This window comes from Pelodiscus sinensis, chromosome 26 (genome assembly GCF_049634645.1).
Source record: "Pelodiscus sinensis isolate JC-2024 chromosome 26, ASM4963464v1, whole genome shotgun sequence".
Lineage (NCBI taxonomy): Eukaryota > Metazoa > Chordata > Testudines > Trionychidae > Pelodiscus > Pelodiscus sinensis.
In genome coordinates this window covers 12,412,088-12,428,481 of record NC_134736.1, presented here as the reverse complement: position 1 = coordinate 12,428,481, position 16,394 = coordinate 12,412,088, and the positions used below count along the sequence as shown (strand labels likewise).

Below are 16,394 nucleotides of genomic sequence, written 5' to 3'. Positions count from 1 at the left end.
TTCAGAGGAGTTTTCTAGGCCCGGAGCTGGGCCCCCTGCCCAGGCACTCTTACTGACTGAGAGCAGCCAGAGGGGCTGGGAGCTGCGGAGGGGGGAGCTCCCATGGCACCAGCCAGAGCAGCAGCAACTGCCCTGCAGGGCCAGGCTCCCATTTCCCATCTCCGACCTGACCAGGAGGGGGGCTGCTTACTCTGGTTCAGGCACTGGAGTTGGGGGGGGGGGCAGACCCTCCGGTGTCCTTCCCAGACTGTCTGTGCTCCTGGTTCTGCACCTCCCTGGCTAATCATAGCCCAGTGTCCAGGCTGCTTCCTCGACTCCTTGTGTCCCACAAGGTTCCCTTCCGTTTCCCTATGGCAGCATGGGGAGGAGCGGGGGACGCACATTTACAACGCAGTCAGTGGTTTGCAGTTACAAAGTCTGTGTGTAACCGAGTGAATTCTTATTGTTCGCAGTCCCCAAAACCTGATTGCGCAGAGCCAGTCAGGGACAGGAAAGACGGCAGCTTTTGTCTTGGCCATGCTGAGCAGAGTCAATGGTGCTGAGAAGTCCCCCCAGGTAATTCCGGCAGAAGGCTAAGGTGATCTGGAAGGAATCGTAATCTATTGTCTGTCCTAAACTCAGAGGGTACGTCTAGACGACAGGCTTTTGTCGACAGAAGTTTTGTCAACAGATACTGTCGACAAAGCTTCTGCGACAAACAGCGTCTAGACTACATCCAGTTCTGTCGACAAAGCAAGCTGCTTTGTCAACGTGACAGTGTAGACGCAAAGGACAGTGTAGATGCCTTAATGCCATCTGTCGACAGAACTCTGTTGACAAAAGGCGTTATTCCTCGTAGAATGAGATTTACAGCCATCGATAAAACTGCTGACGTTATGTTGACAGAACTCAGCGGCAGTGTAGACACAGGTATAGTTTTGTCAACAGAAGTCCACTTTTGTCGACAAAACCCTGTAGTCTAAACACACCCAGAGTGTGGATCTGTTGCTGTGGTCACTGTTGCAGGCAACGTTTTCATTTTCTGTGTGTGAGAGAGCGTACGCTGGGGTAGTGTTTTTCACTGCTTCATGTGGGGAGCCAGTTTCCCCGGTTTGGGCCTGTCGTATAATTACAGGGGGCACTTAAAAAACCCAGGGAGTTAGGACTGTCAAACCCTATGGTAAAGAGGAGACCCAGTGCCAGCTGTGGTTCTCGAAACTACTTTTAACTCCATTTTAAAACATGAATGAGGTTTCTTGTTGAGTGTTTTTGCTTTCTCTTCGGGTGTTGTGATACTGCCAGCACTTGAAGATTTGGGTTACCCAGTCACTTGAGACTTGATACGTAGGCTGGTAGTCTGGATGTGCTTCGTAACAAAAACGTGCTTCCCTCTGAAGTTCTTTGTTAAATGGTTTCAGATAAATGTGGAAAGCTCCAGTGAAAAGCAAAACATACAAAACCAATATGCACGTTCCCTCCCTGTGACGTTAGCCTAGGGCTGTGAATATGTACCTGTGCACACGGTTAACTGATGAGCCTGGTTACATGTGTGCGTCCCCCCCCCCCGGCGTGTAGATGTGTCCCGCTGACCTGTCCAGTGGGTACACGTTCACCTCCACGAACACACTTTCACACCCCGACTCTAGACCCCGTTTGAGGGACCAGCGATGTTTGAAGAGCAGTTCCTGTGAGTCTAGGGTAGCTGTTTGCTGTAGCGTATTTTACACCATTACTACTCTTGCTGGCTGGCGGGTCACTGTTGAGTCAGGCGGGTCTCCTAGGAAACGCCGGAGGGGAAGGGATGCAGATTCCCACCTTTGGACCCACCCCAAGGGCAGACCCATTGGCTGGCTGTGCGCTCAGAGTGTTCGCAGACCAGACTCTCACTGTACAAAGGAGGGACTCTCGGATCCTAGCTGTGAGCCCCCCAAAAGACCCTTGGCTAGGTTTGCAGGAGCGAGCACCCGGCAGGAGTTGGGGTGATCTCTGGTAAGCTGTTTTTCTTCTGTAATGCTTCTCTGTGATGCTTTCACCTTCAGGATCAAGGGGCCTGTGTAGAAAGGGCTGTGTAGTAGCGTGTGCTTGTGGGCCATTGTGCTGTGCATAGCCTCTGAGGAGAGAGCGGGATATGTCTGCCAAGCTCTCGCTGGAGGTAGGGAAAGGTGTATCCTGGAAAAACCCCAGGCAGGAGGGACAGCCGTGGGTCTCCACTCGAGAGGAGATCGCTAAGGAGCTGGGCGACGGAGGCCTATCCTGGGGCAGTTGCTCTGAAGTGTGACGTGTGTGAGTGTGTGTGTGTGTGGTTTGTGTGCTCAGCATCCCTTCCTGTCCGCTGCACTCCCTTTTGCCTTTGAATCATTGCACGTAGTTGAGATGCTGCCACCTTACAAAACTCAGTACATCTTGTCCCGGAGTGCGCACAGCTCTGCAAGCTACTCTGTCAGGGAACTACTTTCCAGACCACGTCCCGTAACATCCCCCTTGCCGAAAAGCTGGAGCAGCCCTGTCTCCTCTAGATCAGACTTCCCTCGTGTTCAGCCTCTTGCTCCTCTTCACATCTGTTCACTGTACTCAGCGTTAGAAAACACCCCCAGTGCACACTTGTCCTTCTGTCCGTGGGAGGGCCTGACGTTTAGCTTCCGTGCCGGTGGCAGTCTCCTTCTGCATATGGCCAGTTGCGTGAGTTTGTCTCTCCTGCGGCAATACCGAGAGCAGCTACGGCCATTGTTTCCCTCTCACCGGTGGGGAGCTGAGTCCAAAACGGGTGGGGCCTGTGAGACTCCGGTACAATGAGATGAGCTTAATTGATTTATTTGTTGCACTGCAGTTTGCTAAGTGCTGCATCAGTTGTACAGTGCCTTCCGTTGCGTCTGCTTAATCTGATTTTAAACAATGCAGCTCATAGATTGCGTCCATATCTGCTGCTGTATCATGTCTTTCTCGCTTCTCTGCTATCTGAAAGTGCCTCTGTTTGTCTCCGACCTATGAGCTGGCCCTGCAGACTGGACGAGTGGTTGAGAAGATGGGAAAACTTTGTGTCAACATCAGAGTTACGTATGCTGTCCGAGGGAATAGAAGTATGTTTGATTTGCCTTTCTCTCTAGATGTAGGAGTAATCAATGTTAGTGTTGTGTTATCCAATATTTATATGCTAGCAGCCCCAGTTAGGACAAGGGACCCCATTTTTGCTCTTGAGGGAATTCTGTTCCAAAAATGAAATTCTGCACACAGTATTTTAAAATTCTGCAAATTATAATTGTCAATCATTAAATGTGGCGGTTCCAGCGTGGCAGTGGGCAGCACAGGCCACCGACTGCGTGTAGGTGGGAGATCACTCTACAGTCCCCCCAAGATAAAGGCTAATTAACTTCTCCCTCCCTCTCTTAGTTCCAAGAGGTACCAAGATTGAAGAACAAATCATCATTGGAACCCCAGGAACTGTCCTAGATTGGTGTTTCAAGCTGAAGCTGCTGGATGCCAAGAAGATCTCTGTGTTTGTACTGGATGAAGCGGATGTCATGATAGACACACAGGGCTTCCTAGACCAGAGTGTCCGCATTCAGAGGTAACACTCTAGTTAGCCATGGGAATGCTGAATGGGCACTGTCATGGCTCCTTCCCCACTCTGGCAGGATAAATGCAGAAGTGGGGGCCAGCAAGTGTACCCCAAAGCCTTATCTACCAGGCTTGGGTATAAAACTTCCCCCCAAGATCTTAAAAACCTAGATCTTGGGAATAAAACTTCTGCTGCCACCACCCAAATGTTGATCAAGAAATCAGGGGAAAGATCATTTGGGAAATCTTACCCCTAAAATAAAAATCAAGGCACACAATTAACCACTGCTAGGTTAATAAAAAGAAAAGAAAGAACTTTTATTATTACAACAAGATTCCTGTTACAAACATAATGACTAGATAGGGAGGTAACAAAATATACTCATGGAGAAACTCCATGGGCCTAGAACTTAGTTACAAAGAAAAGCCAAAACATCTTTTAAGCAGTGCCAGATCTCAGATCCCATACCCAACCCTTAAAACAATAAAACCTAACGAAACTGCCTAAACTTTACCCTACTTACAGAAAATGAAGAATGGTGTCTTGGAGAGAGAGAGAGACATGCTTGTCCCTCTCTGTAGCTGCAGAGAACTCCCCCAGAGAGAAAAAAAAAAGGGAGAAGAGAAAAAAACCCAAATTCCTTTGTCCCAGTTTGAAAAGTCCCACCTACATTCTTATTGGTCCCTCCACCTGGCTAGGTGTAGTTAACCCCTTAATCCCCAGGCTGCTGGCTAACCCTCATAATCATGACAGGCACCTCGTCTCAAAAAAGAGATCTTGGCCAGCGTTCCCTCTAAGCTGTGCAGCAGCATGGCCCCAGCTGCTTAATGAGCCCGCTCAGGACTCGCGGACGGAGCTGCCTGGCCGTGGGAGGGGCACGTGTCCCTACTGGCTAGGAGAGATTTGCAGCTCTGTCCTCAGCAGGGAGCTGCTGCTGCTGCTGAGGGAGAAATGACCCGTCCCCAGCCAGGCGGCTCCATGAGCGAGTCCTGAGCCCCTGGCTGGGAGAGGCCCATTAAGCAGCTGTAGAGCCGTGCTGCCGCGCGGCTTAGAGGGAGCTCTGACCTCAGCATTGGCAAAAGTTCAGAAAAGGGCAACTCAGATGAGGAGGATTTGGAACGGCTGCCAAAGGAAGAGAGATTAATGAGATTGGGACTTTTCAGCTTGGAAAAGACAACTAAGTGGGGAGATGATAGAAGTCTCTATAATCGTGATAGGCATGGAGACAGTAATAAGGAAATTACTTGTTCCCGTAACATAAGAACTGGGGGTCACCAAATGAAATTAATAGGTAGCAGGTTTAAAACAAACAAAAGGACGTTTTTTCAAGCAGTGCACAGTCAACCTGTGGAACAAGGAGCAATGGCCTCAAGTTACAGTGGGGGAGGTCTAGGTTGGAGATTAGGAAAAACTATTTCCCTGGGACAGTGGGGAAGCCCTGGGCTGGGTTCCCTAGGGAGGGGGCAGAATCTCCATCCCCCAAGGTTTTTAAGTCTCGGCTTGACAAAGCCCTGGCTGGGTTGATTGAGTCGGATTGGTCCTGCCTTGGGCAGGGGGCTGGACTCGATGACTCCTGAGGTCTCTTCCAGCCCTAGGGTTCTATGAACTCCTTGCCAGAGGGTGTTGTGAAGGCCAGGACTATAACAGGGTTCAAAAAAAGATCTAGATAAATCCATGGAGGTTGGGTCCATCAATGGCTCTTAGCCAGGATGGGCAGGGGGGTGTCCCTGGCCTCTGTCTGTCGGGCTGGGAATGGGTGACGGGAGGGATCACTCCATGATTCCCCGTTGTGTTCACTCCCTCTGGAGCACCTGGCACTGGCCACTGTCGGCCGACAGGATACTGGCTAAATGGACTTCTGGTCTGAGCCAGTCCGGCCGTTCTTAAGCGAGTTGGGGATGTACATAAAATCCCGTTTAATTGGTTAACTGATTAAACCGGGGCGGATGGAAGCAGGAGGAGCTGGAGCAGCCCACCCTGCCTGCCGTGGGCTGGACTGGAGTGGCCCGTGTGCCACGGCCAGGGACTGCTTTGGCCCAGCTGCTCCCAGCCCTCGTGGTCTGGGGAGTCGGCAGCCTCACGAGGGCAGAGACAGGGCTGCTGCCAGGTAACTGGTTACCTCTGCACGTCCATTTCTATCTGAGTAACCGTTTTAGCTAAAGCCCAGCTGCCCCAGTCAGACGTACTTGAAGGGGAAGCCGGGGGAGGCCTTGTCGAGTCCGCCGCCTTTGTTTGCACGCTCTTCCCGTGGCTGTGGCCTCAGGTTTGCTGGCGTCCGAGCATTTGGTCCAAAGGAAATTGGGGGAAAACGGGCCGTTCGAGAGCCCTTGGTTCAGTATGTAAATCGGCCTGGCACCCGCCACGTCCTCTGAAGGTTGAGACGAGTGCGGAAGGCGAGAGTGCTGGAAAGCTCCCATTTGAGGAACCTCTGACTTGGAACCTCCACGGGCATTTCTCCCCTTTTCTTATAAACGCCATCTAGAACTCACATGGCCTTCCGTGCACCCCTCCCCCCGGCGGGAGAGCCCGAGCTACTGCCCATGCCAGTGTCCCCGCAACGTCTGCACTGCTGCGTGTAGCGTGCCAGCGTGAGCCCTGCTAGTGCCGTCTGGCCCGGGGCTGGGAGGCTGGCTGCCAGAGGCAGGCCAGGCAGTGGAACTTGTGTGATTGCTGTGATCCGTTCTCGGGATGGGGCTCTGCTGCTTCCATGTCACTCGATTGCGTGGAAATGCCCCTCTGATCACTAGAGAGCCTGGGATGAGGCAGGAATGTCGATGAGCCTTTCTCTCCTAGAACACTGTCCAAGGACTGCCAGATGCTCCTCTTCTCAGCAACCTTCGAGGAAGCCGTGTTGCAGTTTGCGGAGCAGATCATTCCGGACCCCAACATCATTAAACTCCGCAGAGAGGAGATGACCCTGACCAATATCAGGCAGTTCTACTTCCTGTGTGAGCACAAAGCCGACAAGTACCGGGCACTGTGCAATGTCTATGGCAGCATCACTGTTGGCCAGGCGATCATCTTCTGCCAGGTAAGGGTCTCCCGGCCCTGGGGCACGTGTGCTAAGGGAGCCAGATGGCTGGTTTCACAGAAGTGAACGGTGCCGACGGGACTTTGTCAAAGGCGCCTTTAAGTTGTGCAGTCATCTTCCTAGGCCAGTTCTCATGGAGCAGGGGCGCCAACCTTTGTAAGCACAAGATCACTCTTTGAATTTGTCAGTCCAGGATCCACCTCAAACCCAAGTACCCCTTTGCCGAGGCCCCGCCCTCCTCACCTGTGAAGAGTGGTACAGGGGAGGGGGACAGTGTCATCAGCACCCCCCGCCTCTGTCTCCCCCACCCCGCACAACAAGGAGGAGGCTCCCGGGGCAGTGGGGGCAGGGGCCACTGAAGTGCCTCCCAGCCCAACCGGTCAGGATCACTTGTCAGAGGCGCCAAGATCTACCGGTAGCTCCTGCTCCACTGGTTGGTGCTTACTGCCCTAGAGCATGGGAGCGTGACTGCGCATGTGCACACAAGTATCCAGGACACTTTCCGTTCTCTAATCTGCATGGAAAGGTGAGGGCTCAGGCTCCCCAACATGAACCACAGAGCCCTGAATGAACGCCTCCCGCTTCAGTGGCATCCGCTGAACAGCTGGCCGGTCTCATGCCCTGCATTCAGCTTGCTCTCTGCTGGGTCGCTAGGCCTGCTCCACAGCTTGCACCTGTCGGGGGTTTCCAGCAGTTACGTTTGCTCTTGTTAGAAAGAGAAACAGCCTAAGCTGTGGACCTCTCCTCCCACCTGCGCCCCACCTGGCCTGGGGGCTGCACGTGTGACTGACTGTGTGCTCTTGGGGGCTTGGCGTGTGTCAAGAGCTAGCCAGACGCTCTTCTGGAAAAGGGGAAGTATGTTGGGGCTGCGGAAGGGTGGAGGTTGCAGGTGTTGCAAGGGGAGGGCGTGTGGTTCCACCACGGGGAGTCTCATGCACTTGCTTCCTGCCTTTGTCCTTAGACGCGCAGAAATGCCAAGTGGCTGTCACTGGAGCTGACTCGGGATGGGCATAAAGTGTCTGTCCTGAGCGGGGAGCTGACAGTGGAGCAGCGGGCAGCGGTAATCCAGCGGTTCCGTGACGGGAAGGAGAAAGTCCTTATCACCACCAATGTCTGCGCCAGAGGTATTGTCTGTAGCCAGTTGTCCCAAAGCCTGCCCCTGCTGGGAACTTTGTTCTCCCAGACCGGGGCCACACGGGGCGTCCTGCCCTGCATACCCTTCCATGCCTCCCACCGTCACTGCAACCCTCTGTGGTGCACAGCAGCTGCGGGCGGCTGCCTGGAATCCTGTAGCCTCTCGCACGTAGAGACCTCGCCCTGAGCTTTTCTTCTCCACTGTGGTCACGTGCAGCGTTGGGTTCCAGTGTCCTATCTGTGGGCTTTTGTGGATTTCTGATTCTACAAACTCTTGGCAGAGCCGATGCCGATTCCTGTAGCTTGCAGGAATGCCACCAGATTTCTTAGTGCAACCAGATCAAGTTCAGAATAATTCTGTGTTTTGACCCTTTTGTATACAGCTCTGTGCCTGCTTCTGCAGGTGGCGCTCGTAGCGCCTTTGAAGCCTTATCTACACTAGCAAACCCTGTCTAGCCACAAATCACAGCTGGTACCACACAGTGGTATGAACCCCCCAGTTCACCAAGGGTGAATTACACTTGTGAAATTGCTAGTGTAGCCTCAGTTCAGCTTGAGCATTTCCAGCCCTCATCTTGGGTGGAGTTACTGAAGTCGGTTCCTGTTTCTTACCCATATGCAGGTAATTAATTGGAGTGGAGCAGGGCTTAGGCATGACACGGGCTCCAGCCCCCGAAAGCTTCTGCCCAAATACATCCGTGAGTCGTTAAGGTGGCCCAGGACTCCTAGCTATGGACCTGACTAGGCTGGCACTGAGGAGGAGTCTGGAACTCTCCCCGGACCCCCACAGCAAGCTCAGTGTATCCCGGTCTCGTGTGCCGAGCCTTTCCTTCCATATGGGTGCCCTGTCCGTGCAGGCGGTGTTGGCTCTGGGAGGCCTCTGTCATGCTGTGCACTGGAAGGTGATGCAGCACAGACCCACGCTGGCTATGTTCGTTGTGGGACCTCCCTTTCTCTGGAAGGAAATGACATTTCTTCCTTGAACACCAGTTTGTTAAATTATTCTCTGGTCCCCAAACGTGCATGAGTATTGGCCAGTATTTCTCTTCGAACCTTTGTCTACTCTGCCCTTTTCCCTGCTTCTGGTGCCGTGTGAGAGTGATGGGGGAAACTCTAGTGTGAACAAGATGATCTTGGCCAGCCACAGTCTTGTTTAGACCTTCCCAGAACAGGGTTAGCAAGCACTGCTGGCCGTTGGAAGCAGCCAGCTAGCAACAACAGACATTTTAGGCAGGGTTGAGGTAGGTGTAATCTGAAGACCCATGTCTTCTCAAATACAGAAGTTTCTGCCCGCACTCTGGGGTCACCGCTTCTCATTACCCTATTTTTCAAGGTAACTTGCTTAGGGTTTTCTGAACACAACTGAAGTGAGCATATTAATTGGGTCCCCTTCCCAGCTGAGTGTCCCAAGCAAGAGAAATGGCTAGTCTCAGGTCCCCATGGGCAGAAAGGAAATTGGACACATTGATCCTATTGCTACTGGGATTCATGGCTGAGGCCTGACATGCAATATAAGGTAACTTTGAAGTTCATCAGTGAGCGCTCTCTCGCTCTCTCTCTCTCTCTCATATATATGTCCTTGCTTAGGCATTGATGTGAAACAGGTCACGATTGTTGTGAATTTCAACCTCCCGACAAACCTGTTGCATTATCTGGACTTTGAGACCTACCTACACCGCATAGGACGAACCGGTCGTTTTGGGAAGAAGGGTCTGGCCTTCAACATGGTGGAGAGACACAACTTACCCCTGATACGCAGCATCGAAGAGCATTTCAGTGAGTACAGCCCGCAAACCTGCCCTGCCCTGCCAGCCATGCTGTGCAGAAGTTGGTCGTAGCAGCAAGGTACAAATCCCTGATGCCACAGTGAGCTGTGTATTGTGTTACTTGCACACGCCTAGGTTAAAAGTACGTTTGCGAAGGTTGCAGAGTCCAGCCCTCGAAAAGGAAGACATGCCAAAGTCAGGGTTGACTAGGCCCAAGGTTGTACGTATATTATGTTACATTTAATTACACGGTTACGTACATTTCTACCCTGGACCTTCCTCATTCAGTGCACGGGGAGACGGTTCTCGCTCCGTCAGTGGCTGTTAAGTGTGTTCTCAGTGTTCGGCGTCTGGCCCCAGGCTCAAAATGGCTTTTCCGTGCTGCTCCTCACTAGTGTCCACATGCTGCATAAGCCTGTGCGCGCGCGCAGATTGCCTGTGAGGTGAATGGGGTATTGGCCCCATTGTACAGGTGGGGAACAGACTAAGGTGAGGCGACCAACGGGTTCCCTGGCAGGGAAGAGGGGAGCGAGAGTGGCAGAGGAAGTGCCATGCCGAAGTAGGAAGTAACGGAGCGAGAGAGCCCGGGGCAGGCGCACGCGCACTGCACCCCGGGGATGTTATCAGCAGGAGCGCGGCGAGGCAGGCTCCTGGAGCTGTAATGCATGCGGGGGCTGGACTGGTGCGAGAGGCCGTTGAAGAGATGGGCGGGTCAGGCGGCTCCCCCTCCCATGCCGTGTGCCATGCTCCAGCTGCGGGTGACGGGCAGTCTTTGCATTCAGCCCACAACGGTTTGGCAAACTGCAGCTGTAGAATGCCCCCAGGCACGCCCTTCCTCCCCGTGGAGCAGTGCTGCCGTAGTGGATCTGGCGTTCGATTTGGCAGGGCTAGGAGGGACCCACCATATCAAACACTGAGGCCCCCCATCGGCACGGGTACTCCTGTTGCTCGTGAGGAGTCAGGGAAGTCAATAGGAGCCTTTCTCACGCTGATGATTTCTATGGTATTAGAAGCTGAGTGGAAGTCATGTAGGATAATCTGGCTTTTCTGCTTTTAGCAACTTTAATGCTGCAAACCGGAGTGTAACTTTGAGATTGAGAAAATTATTGAACAAGGCTAATACTTAGCATGTGCAGTGCTTTATGTTTTAAGTTATCAGAGCGGCCACCAGGGCAACCTGGGGAGGGCTAGCCTCCCACTAGTTCGAATTAAGTGGCTACACAGCCCTTAATTCGAACGACTTAATTCAAACTAGGTGTTAGTCCTCGTAGAATGAGGTTTACCTAGTTCGAATTAAGTTTGAACTAGCGGTTTGTATGTGTAGCGCCTATTAAAGTTCATTTGAACTAACGGCTGTTAGTTCGAAGTAAATTTGTAGTGTAGACATACCCTCAGCGACCAGGGAGCTTGCGAACAGGGGCTGTTAACAGGAGTTTGGAGAGGGAGTTGGGAACGGGGTGAGATACTCTCCGTTCTTTAAAATCTTTTCACTACACTTCTGCCCTTCAAGGAGGCATTTAATAACAACGGAGGAATCTCTCAGAGGGAAGGCAGGTATAGATGGTGATAGGTCTGCTGCTGTTACCTGCACAGCATGTGCATGTTTGTCTTCCTCCCAGAAGAAAGAAGGGATTTCATCTGCACCAAGTGCAAGCTGGTCACCATTTTGGAAGAAAAAATCAGAGGATTTGAGGCCCAAGTTTTGACCCTACGTTCTATCAGAGAGGATGAAGACTTCCTCGACAGAAGGCAGCGTTTAATCCTGCAGGCACAGCAGGCTGAAGAGCCAGTCAGGGCAGAACAGGACAAGGAAGAGAACTGGCAGCACGTAACCTCTAGAAGAAGAAAAAGGCCAACTCAGGTATCTCCTATCCCTGTAGAGGTAAGTAATCGCTTTCAGGCTCTCTCCACAGGCACTGCAGTGGAGAATGCTTTGGCAGGGACCTCTCAGGGAAGAAATCAGAAGGATACACCATCTACCGGAAGGCATGGGATGCATAGTCCTAGGGATGGGGGTTCCACGACCAGCACCCCCAAAAGAAGATGACTGGTGGTGGTGGTCGGGGACTCCCTCCTAAGAGGGACTGAGTCATCCATCTGCCATCCAGACCTGCAATCTTGAGAAGTGTGCTGCTTACCGGAAGTTCACATTCAGGATGTGACTGAGAGTCTTCCGAAAGTGATTAAACCTTCGGATTCCTACCCCTTCCTGCTTCTCCATGTAGGAACTCGCGATATGGCCAAGAATGACCTTGAGCAGGTCACAGCAGATTGTGTAGCGCTGGGAAGAAGGATCAAGGTATTTGAAGCGCAAGTGGTGTTCTCGTCCATCCTTCTGGTTGAAGGAAAAGGTCCAGGTAGGGAGTGTCGAATTGAGGAAGCAAATGCGTGGTTGCACAGGTGGTGTTGGAGAGAAGATTTTGGTTTCTTCGACCATGGGATTCTGTTAAGAAGAGATGGGATCCACCTAACCAAGAGAGGAAAGAGCATCTCCGTGGGCAGGCTTGCAAACCTAGTGAGGAGGCTTTAAACTAGGTTCGTTGGGGGACGGTGACCAAAGCCCTGAGGTAACTGAGGAAGTCGGACACCGGGAAGAATCACAAGGAGGAACGAGCAACAAAGGAGGACCGCTGGTTTGGATGGAGAAGGCAGGGCGATCAACTGGTTATCTGAGGTGTTTGTACACCAATGCGAGAAGCCTGGGGAACTATGATTTGATTGGAATAACAGAGACTTGGTGGGATGACTCGTATGACTGGAGCACTGTCATGGAAGGGTATAAACTGTTCAGGAAGAACAGGCGGGGGAGGAAAAGAGGAGGAGTTGCATTGTATGTAGGAGAGCAGTAGGATTGCTTGGAGCTCCTGTACTTAGAGGGAGAAAAGCCTGTTGAGAGTCTGTGGGTTATGTTTAGAGGTGGAAGCAATAGGGGTGATGTTGTGGTTGGTGTCTGCTATAAACCGGATCAGGTGGATGAGGTAGACGAAGCTTTCTTCAGACAACTGAGAGAAGCTTCCAGATCACAGGCCCTGGTTCTCATGGACGACTAATCACCCTGACATCTGTAGGGAGACCAATACAGCAGGACACAGACAATCTGGGAAGTTTTTGGAGAATGTTGGGGATAACTTCTTGGTGCAAGTGCTGATGGAACCGACCAGGGGCCATGTGCAATTTGACCTGCTGCTCTCAAACAGGGAGGAGCTAGTAGGGAAGTAGAGGTGGGTGACAACCGGGGAAGAAGTGATCAAGAGATGGTAGATTTCAAGATCCTGACCAAAGAAAGAAAATAGAGTAGCAAAATACATACCCTGGACTTCAGAAGAGCAGACTTTGACTCCCTCAAAGAACTGATGGGCAGGATCCCCTGGGATGCTTACATGAAGGGAAAAGGAGTCCAGGGGAACTGGAAGTATTTTAAAGAAGCCTTATTAAAGGCACAGGAAGAAACCATCCGGATGCGCAGTAAGAAAAGCAAATATGGTAGGCGACCAGATTGGCTTACCGGGGACATCCTTGGTGAGCTTAAACACAAAAAGGAAGCTGACAAGAAGTGGCGACTTGGACAGATGACTAGGGAGGAGTATCAATATATTGCTCGAGAATGCAGGGCAGTTATCAGGAAGACAAAAGCACTATTGGAATTGCGACTCGCAAGGGATGTGAAGGGCAACAAGAAAGGTTTCTACAGGCATGTTAGCAATAAGAGGGTGATCAGAGAGGGGGTGAGGCCCTTACTGGATGAAGGAGGTAACCTAGTGACAGATGATGTGGGGAAAGCTGAAGTACTCAATGCTTTCTTTGCCTCTGTCTTCATGGACAAGGTCAGCTCCCAGACAAATGCACAAGGCAACGCAGTATGGGAGGGAGGTGGGCAGCCCTTGGTGGGGAAAGAACAAGTTAGGAACTATTTAGAAAAGCTAAACGTACACAGATCCATGGGCCTGGATTTAATGCATCTGAGGGTACTGAGGGAGTTGACAAGTGTCATTGCAGAGCCTTTGGCCATTATCTTTGAAAACTCGTGGAGATCCGCAGAGATCCCAGATGATTGGAAAAAGGCAAATTTAGTGCCTGTCTTTAAAAAAGGGAAGAAGGACAATCCAGGGACCTACAGACCAGTCAGCCTTACCTCAGTCCCTGGAAAAATCACGAAGAGGATCCTCAAGGAATCCATTTTGAAGCACTTGGAAGAGGAGAAGTGATCAGGAATAGTCAACATGGATTCACGAAGGGCAAGTCCTGCCTGACCAATCTGATTGGCTTCTATGACGAGGTAACCGGCTCTGTGGACATGGGAAAGTCAGTGGATGTGAGATACCTTGACTTTAGCAAAGCTTTTGATACGGTCTCCCACAATATTCTTGCCAGCACGTTAAGGGAATATGGATGGGAGAAATGGACTGTAAGATGGATAGAAAGCTGCCTAGACTGTCGGGCCCAGTGGGTAGTGGTCAACAGTTAGATGTCAGCTTAGCCGTCGGTTTCTAGTGGAGTGCCCCAAGGTTTGGTTCTAGGACCGGTTTTGTTCAACATTTTTATTAATGATCTGGACGAGGGGATGGATTGCACCCTCAGCAAGTTTGCAGATGACACTAAGCTAGGGGGAGAGGTAGATATGCTGGAGGGCCGGGATGGGGTCCAGATTGACCTGGACAGATTAGAGGATTGGGCCAAAAGTAATCTGATGAGGTTCAACAAGGCCAAAGCATTGTTACAGGCTGGGGACCAACTGGCTAAGCAGCAGTTCTGCAGAAAAGGACCTGGGGATGGACAGTTAGAGGAGAAGCTAGATATGAGTCAACAGTGTGCCCTTGTAGCCAAGAAGGCTGATGGCATATTAGGGGCATTAGGAGGAGCATTGCCAGCAGATCTAGAAAAGTGATTATTCCCCTTTATTCAGCACTAGGAGGCCACATCTGGAGTATTGTGTCCAGTTCTGGCCCCCCCCCCCCCCACTATAGAAAGGATGTGGACGCATTGGAGAGGGTCCAGCGGAGGGCGACCAAAATGATTAGGGGGCTGGAGCGTATGACCTACGAGGAGAGGCTGAGGGATTTGGGTCTCTTTAGTCTGCAGAAGAGAAGAGTGAGGGGGGATTTGATAGCAGCCTTCAGCTTCCCGAAGGGAGGTTCTAAAGAGGATGGCGAGAGGCTGTTCTCAGTAGTGACGGATGGCACAAGGAGCAATGGGCTCAACTGGCAGTGGGGGGGGGGGGTCTAGGTTGGATATTAGGAAAAACTCTTTCTCTAGGTGGGTGGTGCAGCACTGGGCTGGGTTCCGTAGGGAGGGGGTGGAGTCTCCATCCCTAGAGCTGTTTGTCTCGGCTTGACAAAGCCCTGGCTGGGTTGATTTAGTTGGGTTGGTCCTGCCTTGGGCAGGGGGCTGGACTCGATGACTCCTGAGGTCTCTTCCAGCTCTATGGTTCTATGATTTGACCAACCCTGCCAGTTACACGGGGCCATATTTGTCTCACTACTGAACTGAGGGTTTGAGTGTGAAATATCCTTCAGATTCTCAAGAGCTTCCTAATCTGCCCCTCTCCACGACAGCTTATAATCTAAGCGGCCCGGTGTCTGCGCTGTGCGTGCTCCAGCCAAGGGAGCTAGTGGAGTGCTGCTTAGAGTGGAGGGTAACCTTTTCCTGGGTCTCTCTTTCCCTTAGAGATCAAGATTAAGCAGCTGGACCCAGATGACATGGATGAGATTGAGAAGATTGATTATTAAATACACTGGAGTATTTGGAATCCAAGGCAGATCTTGCTCTTAATCTTAGACCTCAGTATTATTTTCGGTTTAAAAAATGGAAATAACCATAGTGCTATGTTTGCAAATGGCTCTGGCTTGCCAGGGGACGTTGTATGTTTATGAAAAAGAATTATAGGCAAAGAAATAAAAGTTCTCTTGACCTCAGCCTGGTCCTGGTTTTCCCTTCTTGTTGGCTCCCGTGGTTTTGTCTGGCGTGTCTCATTGCCAGGCTGTTTGGTGGGATTCAGAAAAAGCACACAAGGACGTTCTCCCTTTCCCACACCATTCCCAGGGTCATCTCCATGGCAAGCAGTGACGTAGGGAAGGGGTTGGCAGCTTAACATGGTCCTTTCACCAAACATTAATACAACTAGCCAGGCATGGCAGTGGTCACTGTCACAGTCCTGCGCAAGGCCACGCTGACTCTGCAAAGGAGTAACCAAGAAACGACACCTCCCATTTTAATCCCCAGGCCTCATCTCTGCGCTCCCGTTCGATCACACATTTAAAAGCGCGGGCTAGCGGTTACTGCACTGGGCCGGAGGGAGCTGCAATCCCAGGCAGCGTGGGCTAGCGGTTACGGCACTGGGCTGCAGGGAGCTGCAATCCCGGGCAGCGCAGGCTAGCGGTTACTGCACTGGGCTGGAGGGACCTGCAATACCGGGGCAGCGCGGGCTAGCGGTTACTGCACTGGGCCGGAGGGAGCTGCAATCCCGGGGCAGTGCGGGCTAGCGGTTACTGCACTGGGCCGGAGGGAGCTGCAATTCCGGGCAGTGCGGACTAGCGGTTACTGCACTGGGCCGGAGGGAGCTGCAATCCCAGGCCAGCGCGGGCTAGCGGTTACTGCAGTGTGTTGGAGGGAGCTGCCATCCCTGGCAGTGCGGACTAGCGGTTACTGCACTGGGCCGGAGGGAGCTGCAATCCCGGGCAGCGTGGGCTAGGGGTTACTGCACTGGGCTGGAGGGACCTGCAATACCGGGGCAGCGCAGGCTAGCGGTTACTGCACTGGGCCGGAGGGAGCTGCAATCCCGGGGCAGTGCGGGCTAGCGGTTACTGCACTGGGCCGGAGGGAGCTGCAATCCCAGGCCAGCGCGGGCTAGCGGTTACTGCAGTGTGTTGGAGGGAGCTGCCATCCCTGGCAGTGCAGACTAGCGGTTACTGCACTGGGCCGGAGGGAGCTG

General features: G+C 52.2%; 1 protein-coding gene across 3 annotated transcripts in view; it reads left to right on the top strand.

Annotated features, from left to right (window-relative positions):
• DDX25 (DEAD-box helicase 25) overlaps positions 1-15,378 on the top strand; it is a 30,721-nt gene extending 15,343 nt beyond the window's left edge. For 2 of the 3 annotated variants that reach the window (XM_075909607.1, XM_075909605.1), the window contains exons 6-12: positions 453-555; positions 2,942-3,056; positions 3,367-3,544; positions 6,329-6,566; positions 7,528-7,690; positions 9,288-9,476; positions 15,131-15,378. In XM_075909607.1, the coding sequence (XP_075765722.1) occupies positions 453-555; positions 2,942-3,056; positions 3,367-3,544; positions 6,329-6,566; positions 7,528-7,690; positions 9,288-9,476; positions 15,131-15,192 (1,048 nt within the window). In that variant the 3' untranslated portion in view covers positions 15,193-15,378. The remainder of the gene's footprint in view (positions 1-452; positions 556-2,941; positions 3,057-3,366; positions 3,545-6,328; positions 6,567-7,527; positions 7,691-9,287; positions 9,477-15,130) is intronic. The other variant, XM_075909606.1, reaches the window with a different exon arrangement.
• The last annotated feature ends 1,016 nt before the right edge of the window (positions 15,379-16,394 follow it).